The sequence below is a fragment of the Gracilinanus agilis genome, chromosome 2 (assembly GCF_016433145.1).
Source record: "Gracilinanus agilis isolate LMUSP501 chromosome 2, AgileGrace, whole genome shotgun sequence".
Classification (NCBI taxonomy): Eukaryota; Metazoa; Chordata; class Mammalia; order Didelphimorphia; family Didelphidae; genus Gracilinanus; species Gracilinanus agilis.
In genome coordinates this window covers 444,328,924-444,354,896 of record NC_058131.1, presented here as the reverse complement: position 1 = coordinate 444,354,896, position 25,973 = coordinate 444,328,924, and the positions used below count along the sequence as shown (strand labels likewise).

Genomic DNA, 25,973 nt, shown 5'->3' with positions numbered 1-25,973 from the left:
TACATAACATTTGAGATGAAAAAAATAGGATTCATATTATCTTCAAAAGTAAAAATGTAATTTCAATATGAAGATAGTTTATTAGTTTAAAATTCATTTTTAAAAGATAAATTATCTAATCTAGGACATAGCACATATAATTTATCTATTGTGTATATATATTTTTTCTTCCACTATCTACAGCATAAATATATACAATTAATAATTTACATATCTTATAGTTGAAATATATCAAAGAGAGAGATATATACACACATTAAATTCTATTGTCTAAAGAGTACCTAATTAAAAGAAACCTCATGAGTTTATAAATCTTTTTTTTTTTTTAAACCCATAACTTTTGGTGTATTGTCTCATAGGTGGAAGATTGGTAAGGGTGGGCAATGGGGGTCAAGTGATTTGCCCAGGGTCACACAGCTGGGAAGTGGCTGAGGTCGGGTTTGAACCTAGGACCTCCTGTCTCTAGGCCTGACTCTCAATCCATTGAGCTACCCAGCTGCCCCTATAAATCTTTTATATTGTATTAGTTTCAGAATTTAAAAATTAAGAAGTAATCAGAAAGACAGTGTAAATAATACAAAAGAGTGTATACAAAAAAAGTGTGTTTGCCACTTTGTGGAACAACTCATATTGCTAAAAACATTCCTATTGTCTAAAGTTTATGCTGACATAGAATACTATTTTTTCTTTTTTAGTTAATATCCAAATAAGAGCTATTATTGTTTACAAACTAAATAAGGCTATTATTATTAACGTATCTAATCTATATATGAATTATATTTATGTGTAACTAATATGAATATACTCATGTCATTTTTGCCCTGAGCAAGATGCTTGTGTGGACAGAATCTCTTTTCCTTTCCTTCCCCACCTCCGTTCCCCCTCTTCCCTGCTGTCTGCTGTTTTCTCCTAATGAAGCCGCTTTTTCTCTACCAGCATCTTATCAAGTCTCCTCTCCACTCTTTAGAGATTTCTGGGGGTATGAGTCCCACTCAATTTCCACTCCACACAGATAGAGGATTAGTCTGGAATTCTAGAATGATAGAAGTGCCTCAGCTTACCTATCTGAGAGCAAATGAGCAGTTAGGGACTGATAGATGCAGAAAAGACCCAAGCCAACACTTCTAACGTGGAGGCCATTCATTTTGTGTGAGTATGAACAGCAAACTTTGGATGGAGGGAGGTGTCTTCTCTTGCTAAGCTTGTGTGAATGGATGTAGCTTGAATAAGCTGATTGGCAGAGCCCAGGAGGCTTTTTAAGACCAAGTGAATGCGATGGTCCTTATCACAGTTCTGTATCTCTATGAGGGGAACAGCTGAAAATGGGCTTGTGTGTGTGTAGTTTCAGAGAAAAAAGATAAGTCAAGATGATTTCTACTTAGAGAAAGAAAAGGAATCACGGGAAGAGATAGAAAAGACTTGGGATCCACTTGAGTCTCTCCTCCCCCCTCCCCCCCATATTTAGTTCCTTCTGCTCCTCCTATTCCTCTTTTGCCAGCACCGGCACCGCAAATAGATCCAGAGCCAGTACCAGTGCCTCCTGTGGGCTCTGCCACTGTCAGAACCTAAGCAGAAGCAGCAGAGGTTATTAAAGGACCAGATAAATCTCCCTTTGGGAGGACATACTAAATAGTATTCACTCAGAGAAGTGCCAGTAGGACAGGGGCTAGGATATGTTAGCCCTCCTCTCAATGCCTCTGAGGTTCTGAACTTTAAAAGAGAGAGAAAGTTCTGTTAGAAGATCCTGTGGACTGAGCAAGTTGATCACTTCTTAGGGCCAAATTTATATTCATGGCCAGAGATGATGGCAATTTTGAAACAGTTATTCATTGAGGAAGAAAGAGGTCAGATTAGAAGAGTAGCTATAAGAGCATGGGACTGTGAACACCTAGAAGAGGAAGGAGGTCTCAATGACAAGATCAAATATCCAATAAGAGATCCTGGTTGGGATAATGATGAACCTGCCCATTGAATGAATATGAGAGATCTTAGAAAGATGATTATCAAGGGATAAAAACAGCAGTACCCTGAAATCAGAATATGGATAAGCTTTTATGAGACCAAGCAGAGAAAGGATAAGACTCTGATTGACTTTATATATAGATTAAGAAAGGCATTTAGTAAGTCTGGTGGACAAAGTCTCTTAAAAAGCTATTTTGTCACCAATTCATGACCAGATATATGCCAGAAACTCTATAAGATAGAAGAATGGATGATGAAACTTCTTGACAAATTACTTTAGCAAGCTCATATAGTATATATATCAGGAGAGAGGAAAATGAAGAAAAGGGGAAAGCTAGGACCTTCATTTGAGCTATCAGAGAGGTGATACAGAATGGATATGCCAGACTGAGACAGACAGAGAAAGAGGAAGCTAGGAAAGAAGAGCAAGTCAGAAGAGGTATGCTCTTCAGAAAGAAAGAGAAAGATGAAAGGACAGGAACATCCCTAGAGAAAGTAAGAGTTCCCTTAATGTGCTTACAACTGTGGTGAGGAGGGGCGTATTAAAAGGAGATGCCCTAAATTAGAGATAGAGCATGAGATCTACTGTCTCTCAGAAGCAGAGAAAGAGAATGAGCAGGAATGCTCCCCTCAAGAACAGAACACTCCAGGCCCTCAAGAGGATATTGTTCAAGGCATAAGAACAGATGTGTCCCAGAATCAGAACTTGAATGCAGTTTATGAAGTCAAATAGGAGGATGAAACCTCACTGATTTTTTGAATTCTGTCCTGGATGTAACTGCTAATCCCTCACCAGATAGCAGTAGAAAGCTCCAGAAAACTATGGAAAAGCAGATTACTTGAAAGAGAATTGTTCCAAATAACAGAGAGAGGAGGAGAGTCGCTATCACAGAGACTGAAGACTCAAGGATGTTGAAGTATGAGCCCATCTTGTTAGAGAACGATGATCTAGTTCTGATATCAAATTACAATTTGAACTCTCCAAAGTTTCTATGGGGAACTGGGAAAGAGCAAAAGAAAAAAGAGATGAAAGTGATAGATTATTAGACTAAAGTGAGGAAAAATTTGCAGAGTTCTACCTGCCTGGGGAAGTGAACTTATCTATAGATGAGTCCTTAAGAGTCTTAGATAGAAAAGGAAAGAATGAATATGCTATAATTGAAGAAAGCAAAGAGGTTCTAATGGATAGAGGTCATCCTCCAGAGGCCTGGTCAGTCCAAACATGTGAATTATATGCATTCAGCCAAGCTTTGAAGATGCTAGAAGAGAGAGGCCTGATTTCTAGCAAAGGGAAAGAATTAGTTTATGTGGAGTAACTAAATCAAAAGAACTTGCTGAAGCCAGAAGAGCTGGCAGGAGTCCACCAATCTACTGCTCAGACAGTGACCAGAATTTCACTTGAGCACTTTGTGCAGAAATATGAACTCATCAAGAATATTGATTCTGAGAATGAGACTTATTTTACATCAAAGATGTTGCAAGGATTAGCAAGTTTTAGATATTGACTGGGATTTACATATCGCATGGTACCCTCCTTCCTTGGGGAAGGTGAAGAGAATGAATCAAAAGTCTAGAAAACAGTCTACCAAGCTGGTAGTGGAAAATCAGTTACTACAGACCAAATATCTTCCTTTGGCCTTACTGAAAATAAGGGCAAAGTCTTGAGAGGCAATAGGCTGTTCTCCTATTCTGCTGAACCCTGAAGACACAATTGTGAGAGAACTGCTGAATGAGGCTCCTAATTCCTGGGATCATTGATGGAGTGCAAAGTTTATGTTAACTTTTTGTTGTCTGTGTTGTTATATGTGACCCTGTGTTGTCATGTATACACACAAAAAGGAAGGTTGGGTAATAAACCTCTAAGTGATTTTGAGGTAAATCTGTTTCTCTCTGTGCCCCATCATTCTGGAAAATGGGAAAGCAGACAGATTGGCAAATGTATTTGAGAGATTCAAAAGAATCATGTGAATTTTTGGACCTCCTAAACTTTTAAAACCATCTAATTAAGTGAAAGGGAACTTTGCCCTTTACATTTAACAGAGGACAAAAGCAAAAAGATCTGTTCAATATTTTTCCTTTTCCTTTTTTTTGGCTGGTCACCATGGTGGGATAAGATTAGAACAAAAGAAGGGAGATTTTGATCCCACAATTCGACTGGATTTCTCCTTAGGATTAATTTTAAGGTTGATGTGTACGACTTTGGAGAATCACAAATGATTCTGAAATGTACCGTGTGGAATTGTGTGAAATGACCGTAAAGTGATTTAGTGTTGAAAATTGTCTATCAGATAAGTTTGATTCTGTACTTAATGAGAGAACTTAGTTCTCACTGAGATTTGAAATGAACAATGAGATTTGAATGTTTTGACATACCTAAAATACTTGTTATTTAAGTAAGTTGAATTTCAGAATTGGCTGAATGTAATTAATAGCCAGCCTGATGCAGAAGAGGATTTTTACTTTGAAGAAGCAGAAGAGAAGTAAACTCCTGATAGTGCTCTGTTGGCTACCTAATGAATATAAGGGTTTAATAAAATGAGTCTAAAGTGTATAAGAATTTAGTATTTGCTCAGAAGAAGAAGATATGATGTAATATGGAGAAAATTCTGTATGATCTAAATTTGAGATTTACAAATGAAAATGTTAAAATATTATTTTAATATATGCTCTATTGAATGAAGCAACAAGTGGAAATGTAATGAACATTGGGGAAGAAGAAATGTGTACATTTGTAAATCTGAAATGGAAAATGTAATAAGATTTTGGGATATTTGAAAAGGATTTCTGAGTTTGTAAACATTTGTTGTAACTGATTGGGATATATGAATTGTTGCCAAAGTATGAACCTTGGGTAAAAATGATTTTATTATTACTGAATATGAATAAGGATTTAAATGTAACCTATTTACCTGTAGAATGTAATTTTGTGTAAACATAAATGATGTATGAATTTGTATTGGGAAGAAAACGAATATCTGAGGTTGATTGGATAAGACAATATGTAAAGATATGATTTGCTATTTATGTAAATGATGTAAGTGATGATGCAATTGATAAAAAGAATGATAATCAAGGCTCTTCTGAGCCACTAAATGCAGGTGACAGACTACCTAGTAGAAGTTAAGTTGAATGATGGCAAAAGTAAGTCGTAGAATGTGAGAAAAGTGTATAATAAGCATTTGAAAGACATAAAGTGTAGGACTTTAATAGAATAAGGGACTTTATGAGGCCAGAAGACAGGCATGTTTTATGAACAATGTATGTAGGACCTGTGAAGTCAGTAGGAATATGTTGAAAATGATTCTGCGTGAAGCAGAGACTTGAAGGGAAAAAGTGGATGTTTAGAGATTGAGGAAGTTGATGTTAAGTTATGAGAGAAAGAGAAAGTTGTTTGAAGACCATGGTAAGGAGGGCAGCTGGGTAGCTCAGTGGATTGAGAGTCAGGCCCAGAGATGGGAGGTCCTAGGTTCAAATCCGGCCTTAGACACTTCCCAACTGTGTGACTCCCATTGCCCACCCTTACCATTCTTCCACCTATGAGCCAATAGACAGAGTTAAGGGTTTAAAAAAAAAGACCACAGTAAGGCAAAAATAAATAAGGTATAGAATAAAGAGACACAGAATTGCCATTTATTATATGAAGAAGTTAAAGAATATTTTACATAAAGAGAAGAACATTTACTTTAGATAAGTTTGAAGTAAGAATTTTAGAAACCATTAGAATAAGTAAACAAATAAGCAGGAAGCTTGTTTGAAAGTATGGGAAAAGGATGAAATTGGAACACTAAGTGAACAGGTTTCCTCTCAACTGAAATGAATGGGATTTTTGCCATTTAAGAAAAAGGCTTATGGGAATCACAACTAATATTACTGTAAGCTTGGAATTCAAGTATGGTTGTCTGATAATTGATCCATCATTGATATTGTTGAGAAAAAGAAGATACTTAGAGGACAAGTGAAACTCCTTATAGGAAGTTGAGAGGATGATTTTAGTTTGAAATCGAGGGAGGTTCCTTCTGACTTGGTAAGGCATGCCAGATTCTGATGGTCCCTGAGTGAAACAATTGTGGTATTAACCAGTGATAGCTCTGACCTGTATGTGGAATCAGACTAATTCTGTGTCCTTGAAAGAAACATAAGGACAGTTAAAGATCTTTCCCCCTGCCTTTTATTTTGTGACAAATTCCTACAATCAGCACAGGATGCAAATTGTAAAATGTAAGTTTCCATTTTCCAAACAAGCAAGCTGGCCAGTAAAAGAAAGTTAAAGTTGATTAACTGATAGCTTTAGATAAATGAGATTTTTGATGATTTGTAATTGATATTCCTACTATTAATATTCCTTAGACTAAAACTACCCCCCATCCCATAAAATTTTTAGTTTTCCTAACCTATTTTCAAAAACTTTGAGAAGAGTTTATCTATAGCCTGGGGAAATTGCCAGCTCTAGGAAGAGGGACCAAGATAAGAAGGAATAGCACGTTTCAAAAGTATCTGAAAATTCCATGGTAGTCATGGGTTTTTTGATCATGGGGATCTTTAAGGGTACATAATGATGAAAATCATGCACTTGAGATTTGAAATGTCATAGTCTTCCTTCCCTCCATGGGATTAGACAGAGGGGAGGAGGAGAATCTTGTGTCAGGATTATTATAAAAGACTGTGATTGTACCTAGAAGAAGAGAGGACATTTTTGCCCTGAGCAAGCTGCTTGTGTGGGTAGAATCCCTTTTCCTTTCCTTCCCCCCTCTTCCATGCTTTCTGACATTTTCTCCAAATAAAACTGCTTTTTCTCTGCCAGCATCCTGTCTGCTCATTAGAGTGATTTTTGGGCATGCGAGCTCCCCCCAAATTCCACTCCGCACACAACTATCTTATTTCATTCCAATCCCAAATCTGAAATTAACTCTGTAACAGCCTGAATTTCGCAACAACTTGGAAGGATGGTATTGTAATCTCATTCCTGACCTTAAACATGAAGTGATTATAGGAATGATTATAAATTGATAGTAGATATACAACTGTAATAGTCCTTAGAAACTATCTAGTGCAATCCTACCATTTTTGCAGATAAAGAAACTGAAGTACAAAGACATTAAGTGATCTCCCTAAGGTCACACAGATATTAAATGATGGAGGCAGGATTTGAATCACTATACTCTGATTCCAAAGCCTGATTCTGTTAACCATGTAATAAGACTAATATTTCCTATGTACCTGGGCTAGTTTTTCCTAAAGCCTTATCTGCTAAAAGTTAAGCTAATTATTTTTCTCAAGATGTATTGATGATTACCTTGATGCTTGATTGGTTAACAGTATTATCTCAGGGTGCTGATTTCGTTTCTTAGTTACTAGTGTATAAAAGGTCACTAGGAACCTCAGTTACATCACTGGCATTTCCAACATTAGACAAATATGACCTGGAAGTTTCACTCAAAATAGTATTTTCATTGAATCTTCACTGTGTCCTCATTGAATATCCCTATTAAATATCATTCTGCTATAGAGACTCATTTCATTTAGGATTAGCCTGAGTCAGACACATTGTCTGTGTGGAGGGAAGATCTGGATCTCTTCACTACTCTGAATAAGTAGAGAGGGGAGCCAGATAAAATGCAGACAGATTCTTCTTTATTGAAGCTTCACAGCAGGGAAGGTGGGAGAAGTGAAAGTGAGGAGGGGAAGGGAAGAGAAATGGAACACTGCCTACTGCAAGATTCTCCCCACCTCTCTCATCCAACCCCTTGTTGGGGGTGCTATGATGTTCACAATCTTGAGCATGTTCATGAATATGAACATCAGTTCAACATTACATACTCTTAAAACTCTCCATGATCAAAAACCTGTGACTATCATGTGATTTTCAGCACGAGACAGTAAAAGATACATTTGAAAACCCCTGTTCCTGCCTCCTTCAGTTTGACTTGATGTTATTTCCAACTCCTTCCTGGCTTCTCTGGGACTGTTACTTCCTGGAGCTGGCATCCTTCTATAGGAATAAGTTAGGAATAGTATGGTTTTCTAGGGTTAGGTGAAAGAAGGGAATTTTGAGAGAAGCCCTGGGAAAGGATTCTGGGTAGAAAGGAATTTTGGGGTCTACAACTGGAAATAACAGAATTTGACTCTCTTCTTGGATTTTGACCAAGCTGGAGGGAAGTTTTGTCTCTGCCTACAATTCCCATCAAGGTGAAGGAGAAGTTTTGTTCTAAGAGATTCTCCCTGGAAAGTCAGGATTTTTGTGGAGAAAATCTTTGACATCTAGGTAGAGGGTTTGCTTGGAGGAAACTAATTTCCCTGAGACCAGTCTTCATCTGGCAGTGATCCATCTACCAGAATTCCTATTGACTAAGGTAAATCAAAGCTTTCCATCTATAACTTTCAGTTACTTAGTACAGCAGCCAAACCCAGAGGTTTTTCCCCCTTTTCTTTCCTATTAATTATTGGTAGTAAGTTAGATTAAGTCAGATAGCATTGGTGGGGTTTCTTAGATAGCATAGGGAAGATTAAGCCAGGCCTATAGAAGAAAAGGAAGGCTCTCCTTTCCCAGAAGACTTAGAAAGTTGTGTGGCATTAGTGTGAATAGATTTAGGGTCATACCTATCAGTTCCTTTTATTCTTTTTTAAAAATAAACTTCATTTTTCATAAGCCAAGGGTTTTGTGCTTCACTGACCATGGGGGTTCCTACATGGGTTGTAACATTCAACATCCCTCTAGGACTCTTCTACAATACACTTCTCATACTGCAGATAAGCTTTTCTCAAGGTTTTGAAAATAGGTCAGTAAAATGAAATTTCCTTATGGGGGCGTAGTTTTATTCTAAGGAATAGTAATACTAAGGGGTCTTGAAAATTGGGGTTCAAGCCAAATGCTACTCTGAGAATTACACACTTAATCTCACCCTACACAAGTCCATACCACATGATGTTAAATATTTGATGAGATAGCTCAATTAAGTTGATATGGAGAATAAAGATACCATCAAGTCTAGTATTCTACAACTATTATTTATTGTTCAAGGAAAGCTATGATAGCTAGAATCATCAGCTAGAACATGAGCAAAGAAAAAAGCATTTATTAAGCACTGTGCTAGGCACTATACTCAGTACTTTGCAAATACCTCATTTCATTCTCACAATCTGAGGACGCAATGCTGTTATTAACTCTTTTTTACAAATGAAGAAAATGAGACAGAAAGATGTTAAATAACTTGCCCAAATCACACAGCTGTCTGAGATCAGATTGAATTGAGGTCTTGACCCAGACTTCTAACTACAAGATTGGGAAAATGAATGTAAACTGTCCTTGATGTGATTTCCTTGATGCAGCTTCTCTGACATCCTTTCCTCATGCAACCAGATTAGTCCCAGTTTTCCCAAGGGCAGCTTCTGGACCTTGGGGCATAAAAAGTTCCAGTCATATATATAATCAGTGCTTCTCAAACCTGATGATTGCCTTAGACCATATGAATCTACTTGATGACCTACTGACCAAATAGTGAACAAGGGAGCTGAGTCTAGAGAAGATAAGTGCCACTACATATTTGCAGTATATTCTTATTGTATTGAGCAAACTCACGAGTATCTCATTTCATCCTAACAAAATAGCTAAACTAAGAGGGTGTTGATTTTAGAGCCATGTTAACAAAATTTGATGTAGTACTTGTTTCAGTGTCCCATTTGGGGTCTGTGTGGCAAAGGTCCTAAATGGTTTGCTAGGTTTTTTTTTTCCAGCTCATTTTATAGATAAGGAAACTGAAGCAAAAAAGGGTTAAGTGACTTTCCCAGGATCACACAGCCAGTAAATGTCTGAAGTAAAATTTGAACTCAAGTTTTTCTGACTCCAGGCCGAGGGATTTTTCTACTGTGTCACTTGTCTTACCTGCCATAGTCTTTATGTGGTTATAATAAGGAGAGATGACCTCATGGCTCACATCATGATTAAGTTGGAGGAAAAGCCTGTGAATATGAAATAGGATGGTTGCTTGATCATGTGGCAGGACACTATCTAGCTCATTGTTGCTGGGGTCCTCCTGATCTTATATGGGAAATTGTCTCTTTGGGATCAGTAGCAGGCTGCAACTCTGTCATTTGGGGGCTGGAAGAGACTGCCCAGATGGTAAAAGAAAGCAACAAAGTCAGTAATCCCTGGATATCATTGACTATGTGGCAGAAGTTGAATTTACAGAGGAATAAAACTGAAAGCAAACTGGGCTTGCACATTCAAAAGCTAGAGACAGAGCTCTTAGCTTTTCAGCAATCTTGTAATGAAAGCTAAGGGGTAGCAAGTAAAGCTGGCAGCTTGGCAAATAAAAATATCACTTTTGATGTGAGTGGTGATTGAGGATCTTCAGCTTATGGTCTCTGACAATATTTCTGGTTTCTTGCTGAGATAGAAACCATCAAATCAGAAGAGAGTCAATTGGTACAGAGACTAGAGTACACCAATTAATCCTTAGAAAGAGCCTGGCTTATTCTATCATTGTTCCTAGAAGAGCTTTGGAGACTCTCTCCCCAGAGAAAAGATTGTGAGGGGTCAACTCCACCAAAGAGTGAGGTATTGTAAGAGAAAATTTAAAAACCTTGAGGAGTCAAGATAGCAAATAGTTCCTGAGGGCTTGATCCAGTGGAACTCTCTGAAAGGCTCTACTTAAACTTCTATAGATAGAGGAATAAATTTGTTAGAGCTTTCAAAGTGGGATGTTCTTTGTCACATTTTGTGTGGCTGAGGTAGATACTCACGACACTGTAAAGATGAATTGTCTCTGTAGGAAGATTGCAGATGGGTATCTACCAGGCAAGGGGTAGAGTTTCTAAAGGCTTTGATATATTGTATTTATTTGCCACCTTCCCCCTCCCCCCATAATATCTGACACACTCTGTGTCCAGCCAGTATCTGGGGCAATTAGGTGATACTTCCTGGTTGAAAACCCACACAAATGGCTTCAGACTTTAGTAATGAGTATAACACACCATAAAAACCAAAGAGTTATGAGGAAAACTAGAGCAGGAGATTGGAATATCTGGGACTTGGGAAAATAACTTCTGTCAGAGCAAATAGGCACTTTGAATGTGAGAGAAGTGATCACATAGTTCCCTGTCACCCTTCTGGATGGGTTGAGAAGGATGAAACCATTACCAGAAATGGAAAATAAAGGACTAGGGGTCTATCAGTCCCACCTAAGCCTGACATGTCTTACATGACTTCCAAATTGCTGTTGTACAGTTATTAAATCTTGTTGGACTCTTTGTTACCCCATGGACATGGACCCTAGCATGCCAAAGCTGTTCTTGAGGTATTCTTGGCAAGGATACTGGAGTGGTTTGCCATTTCTTTCTCTAGGGGATTAAGGCAAACATTGCCCATAGCTATTAAGAGTCTGATGCCTTTTGATTTGATTTGACTTGAACTCAGGTATTCCAGACTCCAGACCTAACACTCAATCCACTGAGCCACCTAGTTCCATCTAAATTTCCTGCCCCATTTGGACCATTCATGGGAGGCTGCAGAGAGCAGTCCATAGAAGGAAGAGGTGTTATTAAGGGTAAGGCCAAATAGAAACCATTATAAATAGTTAACATTATATAATATTTAGTTCCCATAAGGGAGAAATATTCTTTTATAATGATGGAGTTGGAGGAAGTACTTCCTTATACAAGATTCTATACAATAAATTTATACTACCTATTGGGAAGGCAAATTGTGCCTGGTAGCTTACAGAGACTACAGGATCCTGAACAAAGTTATCTACAGCTGTTCTCGATCTTGTCAATACTGTAAGCCTACTAGGTGAGTCAGAGAGTGAGTGTAACAGGGTGAACAATTTTGCCAATGCTTTTTTCTCTATTCCTATGACTGAGTCTAGTCAGAAATAGTTTTATTTTTATCTGGCAAGGAGTACAATTCTCACTATCTTTCCCCAAAGCTAACTGAACTCTCTTTAACTGCCACATTATGGAGAGCAAAGACCTGAAAGAGATATCCCTTATTGAGAACATTAGTGCATACCGTTATATTGATGTTATAATGCTGACTAATCCAGTGGAGGTCAAAGTATCAGGGAGCCTAGATTAGGCCATATGAAGGACAAGGGGTAGGAAATAAAATCTAAGAAAATCCTGTGTCTAGCTCATTCAATAAAATTTTGGGAAATGCAATGAATAAAGAAAACCTAGAAGATTCCAGACACAATCTGGAAAAATCCAATGATACTTTCTTCCTCAGAATTTTAGAAGGAACCCCAATGACTTATAAGACTCTAAATTATGGAAAATTCACATTCTCTTTTATGATATACTGATAACCTCAATTTACCAAGTCATCCAAAGTGAATGTCTTTCAAGTGGGTCCCAGAATAAGTTTTAGCTCAGGGAGATATAGGCTGTTCAATAGTCTCTTGCCCTTATGATCTTGCAAGTCCCATGCTTCTGGAGGTCTTTGTATATAAAAACCAGCCTTTGGCAGGCACCAAGTGATGGCCAGAATAAGCTACTATTAACATGTGGAGCTTCAAATAAAATGCTGACTGGTCCAGATTATGACATGGGTACAGATTCCATAGATAAAAATGGCCCATATAAGGGACACATGGTAGCTTATTCATTCACAGTTTTCAGAATACTGATGGCAAGAACTAACTAGTTGATTACACATGAACTATGTTGATTACATATGCACTTCTTAAGCTCACAGACATGGCAGATATTGGCAGTGGGCAGTTAGCAGCCATCAATATGTAGGATGAGGTAGGAACAATATTTATTAATTGTGGAAAGATTCTGCTCTAATATTCTGGCTAATATTTTTTCCTATAAAAGAATACAATTTTTCTTGAGACTTAGTTGACCAAGTGAATAAAGGCTTGAACTGGTAGTGTAACGTCTCAGTCACCATATTCAAAAGAATTCAGCACACATATAGTAAATGTTCCTTAGACTTCAAGGATGTTCCATTTTCAAGCAGGTCAATACACTCTCCTGATAAAGTGCTATTTCTATTGAAGGTTAGAGAAGCTATGTCCAACTGAACTAATACAGTGTATTTGTTAAGTAATCTAATATCCCATTGCTTACTGCAATGTTATATGAGGGATAAATATTTAATTTTATTCACCAAGTAGACCTGATTCAGGCCTGAGAAAATTTTCAATAGTTTACATTTCATGCTATGAAAGGAAAGTGCTAAGTTGAAAGTATCATTCCTTTTTCATATTTTACTTAACTGCCTCAGATAAAAATTGCCCAATAAAAATTGTTTCCAGGAATACCACATTGTTTGTTTTCATAGATAATTTCCATCTTAGAAGCGATACCATGTTTTGGTTCCAAGACAGAAGAATGATAAGGATAGGCAAAGGGAATTAAGTGCCTTGACCAGGAACACACAGCTAGGAAGTATCTGAGGCCATATGTGAAGGCAGAACTTCCTGTCTCTAGGCCTGATTCTCAATCCACTGAGCCACCTAGCTTGCCTCCACCATGCACATTTTCTTAGAAAGTCCCTTCTGGCCACTTCATTGGAGCACAGAGAGCCACAATCGGAGACAAGGCCAACTCAGAGATTCCTGGATTCCAATATGGTAGGAGATATGTTTAAGAGGATTATGCTGAGACTGGCATGATCACCAACAACTTATTGGAGTCTATTAGTTCCACGGCAGGGGATAGAACTTATTCCAGATAGTGTATTATCCAAGGGAAATAAGACCTTTTGAACCAGAACCTGAAGTTCTCAAAAAGAGATGAAGACAGAAACCAAGTGTTGTGATAGAAGTTGGAGCCTTGTTCTAGTCATTAGATCCAAATAAATATTAAGACAGTATTTGGATTCTTATAGAAGAGAAAGATCTTAAGACTTTACAGAAGGCATTCCAGAATTTCAGAGGGGACAGGTATGACCACAAATTTCTCAGAACTGAAAATATTGAATAAACAGAAGAAATAACTTAGGTGAAAATATACTATGTGTTGAGAGGTAAACAATAACTTAACTACAAGTAAAGACCAAGAGAAGAAATTGTTTAGCCACAAGAACTCTAAAGAAGCTGGAAGAAATGGAGGAAGACACAAAAAATTAAATTATGAATGTGATTAGGATTTAGGAAAATAATTTAAAGTGGTATCAATATGTGATGAGAAGGTGGAAAAAGTTACAGAAGTAGTGGCCTTCCTGAAAATGAATGTTAAGACAGAGGACATAATGACCAAAATGGGAACTATTAGAATAAACTTTAAATATTAAAAAGGCAGGAGAAAATATAAAGTTATTATTACAAAAACAATTGATATGAATAAGTGGCCAAGTAAACAAAATTTGTCCTATTGGAAACTCTGAAAGACATGGCTAGATAAATCAAACAGAACATGAAAATTCATGAAATCGAAAAATTGCTCAGATACATTAGAACCAGTGGGAAAATTGAAAATAGAAACAATCGGTTTCCTGAAAGAATGCCATAGTCAAAATCAGAGATTCTAAGTGAAAAAAATACTGTAAATATCTAGAAAAGAAAAAAGCACCAAGAAACTTGAGTTGGGAATCCATAAGACTTGTCAGCTACTATTGCATAAAAGAAAAGGAAATCTTTAGCCAAAATGAACATATCCTGAAATTTTTATGATAATTTTAAACAATCTTTGATGAAGGCATCAGAGTGGAATAGAAATTTTGGAATACAAACCTGGGAATTAAGAGAAATCTAGAAATCTAAAAATGTTTGAGCAATTAGAGAAGGTTGAACAATGCTGGAACACTATCATTGTAATAATGATTGAAAAGGCAATTATCCTATTAGAATTCCACTTTTTCAAGGGTATATTCAAGTCAAATCTAGGGCCGAAGTTGGATTTTCCTTTGATTTTGATTTTTTGGTTTTGAGAAAGTAAAAGAAAGTGAAGGGGAAAGAAAAACACCATAGAAGAAATGAAGAAGCAGAAGAAGAAGCAGAAGAAGAAGCAGAAGCAGAAGCAGAAGCAGAAGCAGAAGAAGAAGAAGAAGAAGAAGAAGAAGAAGAAGAAGAAGAAGAAGAAGAAGAAGAAGAAAAGAAGAAAGAAGAAGGAAATAAACTATTTTTCGTAAATAGGATGCAAAAGAAGATTATGAATAGGCATCATAGAATCTTTCCCTTATCTGAGCTTGAGAAAGTATGATTGAATTCACAAATGTGATTGTGTGGGCACACATATATACACTCAAAGTTTAGTGTAGAAATACATCAAATTTAAGAGGAAAACAAGCATTAATTGGGAAAGATGAGGGGAGAAAAAAGGGAAATATTGATATAAAAGAAATTAACTTCAAATCATAAAGAGAGTTTAAATTGACACAAAGTATAAGAATCATACATCAGAGTCAAGACATGGTGAAAAGAAGATGGATAAAGTGGCAGAAAGAGATAATTTCAATAATATATTATCTGAGTTTTTCAAATACTTTTCTCCCCCCTTATTCTTCTTCTTGCAAAAGGGGATGTAGAAAGAAAAAAGGAGGAAAAAGGTGAAAAGGTAATGATGGAAGAAAACAATTATAGCAGTGAATGTGAAAGGAATGAACTCATCTATAAAAGAGATGATGGTAACAATAGATTAGGAAATATATACTAATATTTTGTTAATAAACAAATTTTACACATTAAAAACTCATATAGAGATAAACTAAGCAGAATGAGTGAAATGTGTTATTCTTCAGGCAAATTTTAAAAAGCAAGTGAAGCAATTATGAATGTCAGACAAGGCAACAGAAAAAAATAGATTCAAAAGAGAGAAGAGAAACATATTTAAAGATATAATAAATAAATTATATGCATATCCATGCATAAAAACAAAAATATATAATAGTAATGTTTAAAATTTAATGCCTGGGATATGAATCTTCTAATTCTAAACTGCATGCAAATTCTGTAGAATTTAATTATGTTTTCTCCTTAAAATCAATATAAAATATTCCTACTACCAGGCATATGCAATATGGCTTAATTTTAATATCACATTTATATAGTGCTTTGAGTTTTATGAAGCACTTTCCTCATAAAAAATTTGTGAGTGAAATAGACAATTCATTGAGGTAGATACATATGTTGAATTACATACGCAGGAACCAATCTTTAGGGACAAGTCAGTCACCAAGGTTGATTAATGGTAACAGAACACAGCGAGTTCCTAGTACGGCAGTTATGAGATTCAGGAGACCAAAATTTATTGTCAAATATTGCTAGTTTTTTGATTCAGTATTATGTAATGCTAGAGCTAGAATCAGATGACCTATATATGAATCCTAAATGTGACATTTATTTATAATTTCTTAAAATTAGGTTAATGAATCTTTTACTATTTCTCTCTCTCTCTTTTTTTTTAAACCCTTGTACTTCGGTGTATTGTCTCATAGGTGGAAGAGTGGTAAGGGTGGGCAATGGGGGTCAAGTGACTTGCCCAGGGTCACACAGCTGGGAAGTGGCTGAGGCCGGGTTTGAACCTAGGACCTCCTGTCTCTAGGCCTGACTCTCACTCCACTGAGCTACCCAACTGCCCCTTTACTATTTCTCTTACATAATTTCTGAGGGAAATATTTTATAAACCTTAAAATGTTATTTTGTGATTAAGTCATTTATTCTTAGTCATTCTCAATAGGTTATCTAGAGGGTGCATAAATACAATTTCACCTTTCAGATGGACTGACTGAGTACAGTAATTCATTATGCTCAAAGTTGGATTAGTTTAAGGAAACTACATAGTCCAGGGAGTAAAGTACTGGACCTAGGCCAGAAGACTTTAGTTCAAATCTTCCCTTAGATACTTACTAACTATGCGAAGTGACCCTCAGTTTCCTCTTTTGTAAAATAGGGATGGTAATGACATCTACTTCCTGAGGCTGTTGTGAAGACTAAGTGAAATATTTGTAAAGAGCTTTGTAAATGTCAAAGTGCTACATAAATATTAGTTATTGTTATCTAGTAGAAAGGTAGCAGTTATATTTCTTTCCCTAGGAATTAACTGGAAAGCTCTACATCCTAAACTTTCTTCATCCTAAACTTTACTGTATCTCCCAAGGCTCATATACCAATATTTTTTGTACCTAGTCATATGGCCTATTTTATAAGACTAAAACAACATGCAATGCACATAAAATTGACTTAGATACCTACTTACCACTATATTTGATGATACGAATAGTTGAATCTCCCTCACCAAACTTGGTAAGAGGGGTCAGACGAACTTCATAGGCCTCTGGCTTTATCAACTCAGTCAGATTATAAGTGATTAGTTCTCCTTTTTGAATGTTTCCACTTATTTTAATCTCTTGCTCCCACCAACGTTGTTGTCCAGCCTGAAATTTTAAAAAATGACAGTGACAAAAGTTTCTTCTACCATAGCATATATTAAAACAGAAGAAAAATAGCAACAGGAAATAAGTCAATATGCTACATGTATATATCTTATGAAAGTTAATTTGCTTTTTTTTTAAGCCCTTACCTTCCATCTTAGAATCAATACTGTATATTGGTTCCAAGGCAGAAGAGTGGTAAGGGCTAGGCAATGGGGGTTAAGTGATTTGCCTCGGGTCACACAGCTAAGAAGTGTTTGAGACCAGATTTGAACCTAGGACCTCCCATCTCTAGGCCTGGCTCTCAGTACACTGAGCCACCCAGCTGATCCCTCATTTGCTTTTTTAACAAATAAATTATAAGGTATTTTGCAAATGTTCTGATGGTTAAATACTATAAGGAAAGTAAAAATAAAAACCTTCAAAACTGATTTATCATTTAGCATGAATATTGTCTACCAAAATATCTAAAGAATTTAATATGTGCAATGAATTAGGATTACTGCCACGACTTTGTCTCATATTTTCCTAACTCTTCAATCTGAACAAGGTATACTAGTCATACATAGGAAGGCAATAGTGTTAGATGGTGTTAAAATACTAAAAGTTTATAAATATTCATAGAATTAATCCTTTATTCTTATCATTAAGACAAAAGAGATAGAACTTATTTTCTTAGCTTCCATAACCACCTCTCAATGTTCACCCCCCCCCCCCCATTGATGTTCATTTAAGCTGATGTTTAATGACATACAATTTTATTTGGGACTGGTAACTAGGGAGAGACAGGAAAGAAGAGCAACACATTGTAATTTTTCCCCAGTTTAATCATCTTGAGAATGATCTTGAACTCAGGTACAACCAGTAGTATCTTCTCATTATTTTATTGCTCTGATTCTATACAAATGATACTGAAAATATCTAGGAGGGCAGAGCCAGGATGGTGGCTTAATAGCAGCAAAAGTTGTAACCACTCTAACAATCCTTAGAAATCATTCTCAAACCAACAGCAAGACAGAGTGAGGGAGCTCTCCCTCTGAATTCAACTTTAAAGGTAGGTTGAGAGAATAAATTTTCATGGGATAATGGGGAACCAGAAGCAAACCTGCATACAGATTAATGCTGGTTGACCTCTACCCTTCTACCCCTTATTGCTCCAGGATCTCATTCTGGGCATAGGTCAACTTCAGGATCCTGGGATTCTGGCTACACTAACAACAGAGTGTCCCACTCCAGATGAAGTCCCTTGAAGTCCCAGGCCCTGGCACTAAACCATAGTGAGGACCTTTCAAGTCCCAAGGCAAAATAGCTCACACATCAACTCCTTCTATCAGCAGAGGAGACAGAATCAGCAGCTTTCAGAATTCACAGTCCATAGGCAAAAAAAGGCTGGGAAAATGAGCAAAAAGCAAAAGAAACACCTAACCATAGAAAATTTCTAGCAACAACATGCAAACTTTCAAAGAAAAATGGAAATTTATCTCAAGTGCTGGAATAAAAAAGGATTTCAAAAATCAAATAAAAGTCAGAGAAAAATGGGGAAAAGAAATGAAAGTAATGCAAAAAGAAAATAACAGTGTAAAATGCAAAATTGGTCAACTAGAAAAAAATTCATTGAAGAAGAGAATTCCATGAAAAGTAGAATGGACCAAATGGAAAAGGAAGATCATGGAAGAAATTTAGTCTTTAAAAATTAGAATTGGGCAAATAGAAGCTAATGACTTCGTGAGACATCAAGAAATAAAACAAAATCAAAAGAATGAAAAATAGAAGAAAACTTGAAATATCTTATTTAAATATTTGGCTGAGGGGAAAGGGATGGAGAGGGTACAATAGTGTAATGTGTGGCTGGTGGTGAAAATGGGGTGAAATAAGTACAAAGAAGCCATAGAAGCAAAACAAACTTTATATTTCAATTCATCACATTTAAAAGACTTTCTATAGTTTAAATGATTCCTCTCCAATTTCCAATAATCCAGGCACAACAACAATGATATACTATCACCTTTCTCTCATATCATAAGATTTTTTGAGCTTCAGGTTTCAGAGATCATGTACCAAATGGAAACTGTATCCATCAGAGATTCTTAGTAGATTAGTAAAAAATCCCTAGCCTCAAGGTGTCAGGGTTTATGCTACTGTCAACTCAGAAAGCAAGAAACATGTGCCTGATCCACACATGGAGGAAAGGACAGAGTAATTATAGCTCACATATAACACAAACAGCTAAGCATGTGCGTGCACAAACACACACAAATATATATAAAGCACATATAACTCACAATTGATTTTAGCACTCTAAAACTGAGTCACTTCATTTTATAAACTGTCCTCAATTTCATTCAGAATTAGAAGATTTATATCTGATTTTTCTTTGTTATTTAAACTCTTTCCATTTATCCTTGTTACTAGGCCAATAAAAAAATCGAGCCTTTGTTATATATCATACAATGAAAAAATTTTCACAATGAGGCTGAAATAAAAGATAATTTATTAGGCCAGCTATTTGGCACAATGGATAGAGAACAAGGCTTGGAGTTGGGGAGGACTTGGGTTCAGATCTGGTTTAATGTAGAGAGCCAGAAATAAACAGTTTAATCTGTAAATCCTATCAGATCCAGCTATAGCTGATGATTATAACTAATTGATGACTCCTTTCATTATTAAAAGTTTTCCTGTGTAATAAATCATTTTAATTTAAAGGAAAGGGGAAAATATGTGGGAAGCTAATAAGAGAATAGATAAAAATCTGAGACTCATCTTTTGACCCCTTTTGTGATCCTTGTGATTTCTTGTTGAAAAGTATTGTGGCCTTATTGTAAAGCTTTAAGTTCCTAGCTAACCAGAAGTTAAATGGTTAACACTCTGCCCCTTTGGCCAAGAATGCAGCTGCCTGGTACAGCCAAGACCAAAACCTTAGCAGGGGCAATTCAACACTGAGAAAAATATTCCCCAACTTGGCTTTCTGATAAGAATCCAGTCAAAATTCAGCCTTGGTCTTGGTCTGTTCTGAAGCCAATGAGACCTTTTGTGTTTTGATATGACATAATTTGTAACTTCTGTGCATCTGTAAAGTTTTTTTTTTGGGGGGGGGTTCTTTTGTGTGAAATGAGTCTTGAAATATAATAAACTCCATGATCCTGGAGACAGAGCTGGAATCATGAGCTAAAAGACAACTCCTGTGTCCCATTATTTCCTTATCAACTAAACTATCCTTATCAGATTATCAGAGATGATAAATAGATTTGGAGAGTTAAGATATTTCTTAGCTGTGTGACCCTGGGCAAGTCACTTAATCCTATTGCCCAGAGTTGTTACTAGAATGGTAAATAAGGGTTATTAAAAGAAAAGAAAGAAAATTTATCCACAGAACTTTTCCTGAGGGTAAAAAAAGTCTTTTTTAAAATCCTGTGAGAGGGTGGGGATTGCTTTTTTAAAAGGAATCCTCTGTGACCATATACTCTATTCAATTTTGTAATCTATCTTTTGAGGCACAACCATCCATGGCTACATAGCAATTGATGTTTGAGAAAAAAACCCAGAGATAATGTTTGTGACAATAAGACAGAGAAGAAGAATGAAAGGGGGATGTAGAGCTCAAAGAGGGGCTTGTTCTCCAACTTGAAGAAAAAGATGTGGAACAACTTCTTTCCTTCCTGGCAAAGTCTATAAAAAGCAATGACCACAGAGACTCTGTTAGCTATGTAGGTGTGGCATTGAGGACTGTAATCCAGTTAGATGAGACAACTCCTTACAGTTATCATTTCTTTCTCTATAAATCCTGACTGAGACACCAAAGGGAAGGTAGAAAACAACTATCTTTTTCTGATATCTCCAACAGAAGACATTTTTTGCTCTTTTCAGTCAGATAAATCTATTATTATATTGTGCTAATAAGCTCCTACATTTAGTGTTCTCTTCATTCTCTTCCTTTTTATACTCTAATTCATTTGAGGAAAATGGGAGGCAAAGTTGGTTTAGGAAAAAAAAATAGCAACAGATTCACTCAGTGCTTATTTCAGAGGATAACTCTGAGAGCTTATGGGAGTTACATAACAAATTATAGAAGTAAAAACCTAGACTTTATTATACTTAACCATAGATTCATATATCAGACAAAAAATAAACCTTAACAAAGTTTAGGATTCTGAGAATTTGTTTTATAGACAAAATTCTATCAGAATGACAGAGAAATAATTGTTTTAAATATTATAAATCCTATTACACTACAAAAGTTAAAGAAAAGACAGATTCATAATCCCACATTTCCTTCAATGTCATAAAAATTAAACAAGCTTAGTTAAGCAAAGTCATAATCTCATAATTACTTAAGGAAACTGTTATAAACAAAAAGGACCAAATGAGATGTATTGATATACAACGATGTTGATGTATCTATCTGTATTCTCCTCAGCTGCAGATGATGGAGGAACACCAATTCCAATCACCCTTGACTGCTGTTGTAATTTAACCTTTTCTCTCTAACAGTTGCCCAAGAAGGACCCTCGAGAAGTTAGATAGAGGGATAACCTTTCCAGGTCCAACCTGGGGTTGGATAGATTAGTATTGGGCTATTGATTTGCCTTGGATGACATTTAGGATCTGACTCCATTTGACTCCCTTCCCAAGAGTTGTGATATAAAGACCACTCAGGAAGGTATTTGTTGTTGAACTCTCTTTATCTATACTCAGGGAAAGAATAACAAGGACAAAGATTGGGGATTGGAGACCCTATGGATCTATTATCTATAAACTAGTTGACAATCAGGACTGGAGGCTATTGATCAGGTGGAAGCTGGAGATTTGCTCACTCCACTACCTCTGGCCAGACCTGGCCACAGTCAAGGCAGAGAATAGGGAAATTATTGATGCAGCTGTATTGATGATCTTATTCTCTCAGCTTTCTCACTACCAGTGTTGGTGATACACTAGCTCTCACAGTCTATCAGGAAATAGCTTCAGAGTTATTCCTGCCCTCTTCTTCTTAGACCTCCCTGCTACCCTTCAACCACCTACTCAGAGATTTCCTAGTCCAGAGACTCCTGTCCAGAGACCTCCAGAGAGACTTCCCTCAAAGTGGCTGTCAGGGGTATTTATACCGTGGGGCCAACCGATGTTTGCCCCTGGGCTCACGGCACCTGGGAACATTCCGAGTCTTCCAACTGCCATCCATGTCAGTCAAGGTGGCATCCATCACTTCCCAGATTATGAATATAACACTAAGGAAACAAATCTAGTTAAATAGGACCTATAAGTAAACTAAATTAGGTTATACATTAAACTACATTTAGAAGCTTCACAATAGTTTGATTGAGAGAGATTTACATGTCATCAATATAATCAAGAAAACTGGCACCATGGAAATCATTCCTTAACCTCTGTAAGTGGGAGAGCTAACAACTCAATCAAATGAGAGAGTTCAAACTCTCCTTTGGCTTTTATCAGAGGAATGTCAAACAAGCTTTCCCTTATTATTACTATTCTATGAGTCAAGTTTTTATCAGAGGAGGTTAGAGTTGGGTTTTTAGTTAACCAGAAGTTGCAGGAAGAATGGATCCGAGCCCCAAATAATAAAAATTAATACAATGAAATTTAAAACTTCTCATAATAGTATTGTGTTTTGATTATAGAAAGGTATGCAATACTTCTTTTTAAAATGAATGAAATAGCCTTCACTAGAATTTGGGCAAACTTAGCTCAGGTAAACGTAAATACAAATACCTGTAAGTATTAAAGCAAGAGTAATACAATATTAATTCTTGGTATTAGATAATGTAAAATCTCCTTTATCCAGCTTGTTCTACTTATCCTAATTAATGCCTAATAATTAACAAGAGGATAGATGTGAAATCTAGAAATCTATTTCCCATTTTTCTTAGGTTAAAAAGTTAAAAAATAGTGACTACAAACTCAAAATAGCAAATTAAAAACATTAAAGTCTTTCATACTCCCAACTTATTATAGTAAATCAGATATGTTTGAATTTTGTAACAAAATTTACCATATATAAAAATGTCCTAATTATAGAAATTTGTTGTAAAAGGAAGGCATGATGTGGTTATTACAGTATCAAAGAGCACAGACTAACCTGGCATAAATATGACAAGACTAAGTTTCCTTAGTTTTGTTAGCTTTCCTGTAAGACTTATAATTCACTTTTTGGAACATTAATCATGCAGCAAAGGTTTTTTTTTATTATTTATGTTATTTACGGGGTATCATATTTAGGCCAGGAATTAAACAGGTGGGAAAATTTCCTGTTCAGAAAGGAAATATCACAATGGGTAAACTATGTCAAGAAGATTTATAAAGACTTCCTCTCAACTTCCCAGCCACAGACATCTAGTGATAGCAATTCTCAGATCATACTCTTTTGAGCAGCATGTGGCATTTCCTTTAATGAAGAATTATTTAATTGATAATTTTGATGATCATATCAGAAATCAAAACATAGAATAATGCCAAAGTACAGTCTCAAAATATTTTACCACAAGTAGCAAGTTTTACTAATCACAGTCCAGGGAGAGGGTATAGTTACCTTTTTTAATTTTGTTGCAGAAATCATTAACAATAAACACAGAAAAGAAGATAATCATTTTGAAGTTACACATTTTCTGAATATCAATGATTGTTCACTAAAAAGCCAGAATAACAGTGGCCACTTTTTAAGTGTTCATTATGACATATCTATATCTAAAGGGATTATGTATTTACTTCTAGAGAAAAAAAATTAAATGTTATCTCTTGAATTTAAGTTGGCTTAAGGTGTAGCTCCTTCAATATTTTTTGTTTTTTGTTTTCAACTTTTTCTATATTTATTTTTATAATTATAATTTTTCCAAATTATATTTATATAATTTTAAATAATTATTTTCTGACATTTTGTGTTCTATGTTCTGTCCTCCTCCTCTTTCTCCCTTCCACAGATGGCAGTTAATATGATGTTATATACATGTGTTATCATGTTCATATTTCCACATTAGTGATGTTGTGTAAGAAGACATATTTACACAAGAAAAAACCTTGTGAAGGAAAGTGAAGTTAATTCTCTAAAAATATAAACACATCACTATCTATCTATCACTTATCAGATTTACGTAATTTCTTATACAATGATTTCCCAAAAATTATAATATAAGAAAAATTAGAAACTGTTGCATCTGCAAAGGAATGAATATGTTACACGGATGGCCATTTATACACAAAACATTAGACATCACAGAACACCATTTTTTGTGTCATTTAGAAAATCTTGTACAAATGTCAGCAAATGAAGAGGGACAGTAATATTCTAGACACCAGTTAAAATCACTGAAGTTATCATTTCCAAAGGAAAAATAAGGCCAATATAATAAATAAATGAAATAAAATAGGCATAAATTTAGTTACATATTTCAGTTTTTATGTTTCAAATGTCCCTGATTCACAAACTTAAAAATTGGGGCTTTTAATAGCAAGTGGTGAAGATTTGATAATGCATTTAAATAAATGAATAAGTCATAATGTCATGATATGTTCCTATGATTTTCCTCTGAAATAAATAACTAGCATTTCAGTTTTCTACCTTGATGAAATATTGATCAGAAACTCCCTATTACCTGGCACCCTGCCTATGTCAGCTACTAGAGCAAAAACTGAAAAACAGAAGAAATTCTTTGCTTGCATTCTGTGTAGTGTCAACAAAAGAGTGACGTATAGTGAGGTATAGCTCTAGTTATTTGACATTACTATCATGCAGGATCTATGAACCTTGGGCCAAAATTTCTCTAGGCAACATCCCTTTGAGGATCCTTTGTATATTAAAATTCTCCTCCTCGAAAGCCAAGAACCTTCTTGCCATATTGCCAATTTCTTGAATTTTGCTTTAGATTTTTTCCCATGCTTCTGCTGTACTATCAAATTGATCTTTACCTCTGTCTCTTTCTGAGGTATTAGACTGTAAAAATCCCACACTAGTGTAAATGAGCTTCTTCAAATTTATACTATTTCTTATTATTATCTTTTAAATGTATTTATTATGAAAGTCTACCATAAACAGAGAGAAACAGTTTATTTAAAGGTACAACAAGAAGCAGACTATAAAAAGTTTTCTTATGTGCGTGGGATGAAATTTGTGCATTATTCCCCAATATACATTGATTAGTATTAGTAATTACAGATTGGCAACTTCCTAAAGAAAAATAGTGAAGTTAGGTACCCTCCATTAGGAAATATCAATCTCTCCTTTTGAAGAGTAGAAGAATCCCCCTCCCCAAGCACCCTTATAGGTATATATTAATATAGCCCTTTAATATACTCTTTTTCAGTACTTCAACCTCTCCCTATGAATAATTCTTCTAATTACTATAATACTGAATACAATTTTTTAAAATTACACATAACATTTCTCCATATAGAATACAAATAATTTGATCTTATTGAAGCCCTTTAAGATGGAAATTTGAAAATATGAGTTTTCTTTCATTCCCCTCTCTTTCTTATTTACCTTTTCACGTTTCTCTTGATTTTTGTGATTGGATATTAAGCTTTCCATTTAGTCCTGGTCTTTTCTGTGCAAATACTTGGAAATCTTCTATTTTGTTGAATGCCCATACTTTCCCCTGGAAGTATATAGTCAATTTTGATGGGTAGATGATCTGTGGTTGTAGAACCAATTCTCTTGCCTTTCTGAATATCATGTTCCAAGTCTTGCGGT

General features: G+C 35.7%; 1 protein-coding gene across 1 annotated transcript in view; it reads right to left on the bottom strand.

The window, feature by feature from the left end:
- Positions 1-25,973, bottom strand: part of LOC123233958 (MAM domain-containing glycosylphosphatidylinositol anchor protein 2-like) — a 401,852-nt gene that overhangs the window by 42,439 nt on the left and 333,440 nt on the right. Inside the window, exon 12 of the mRNA XM_044659946.1 lies at positions 17,104-17,281. Coding sequence (XP_044515881.1) covers positions 17,104-17,281 — 178 coding nt within the window. The remainder of the gene's footprint in view (positions 1-17,103; positions 17,282-25,973) is intronic.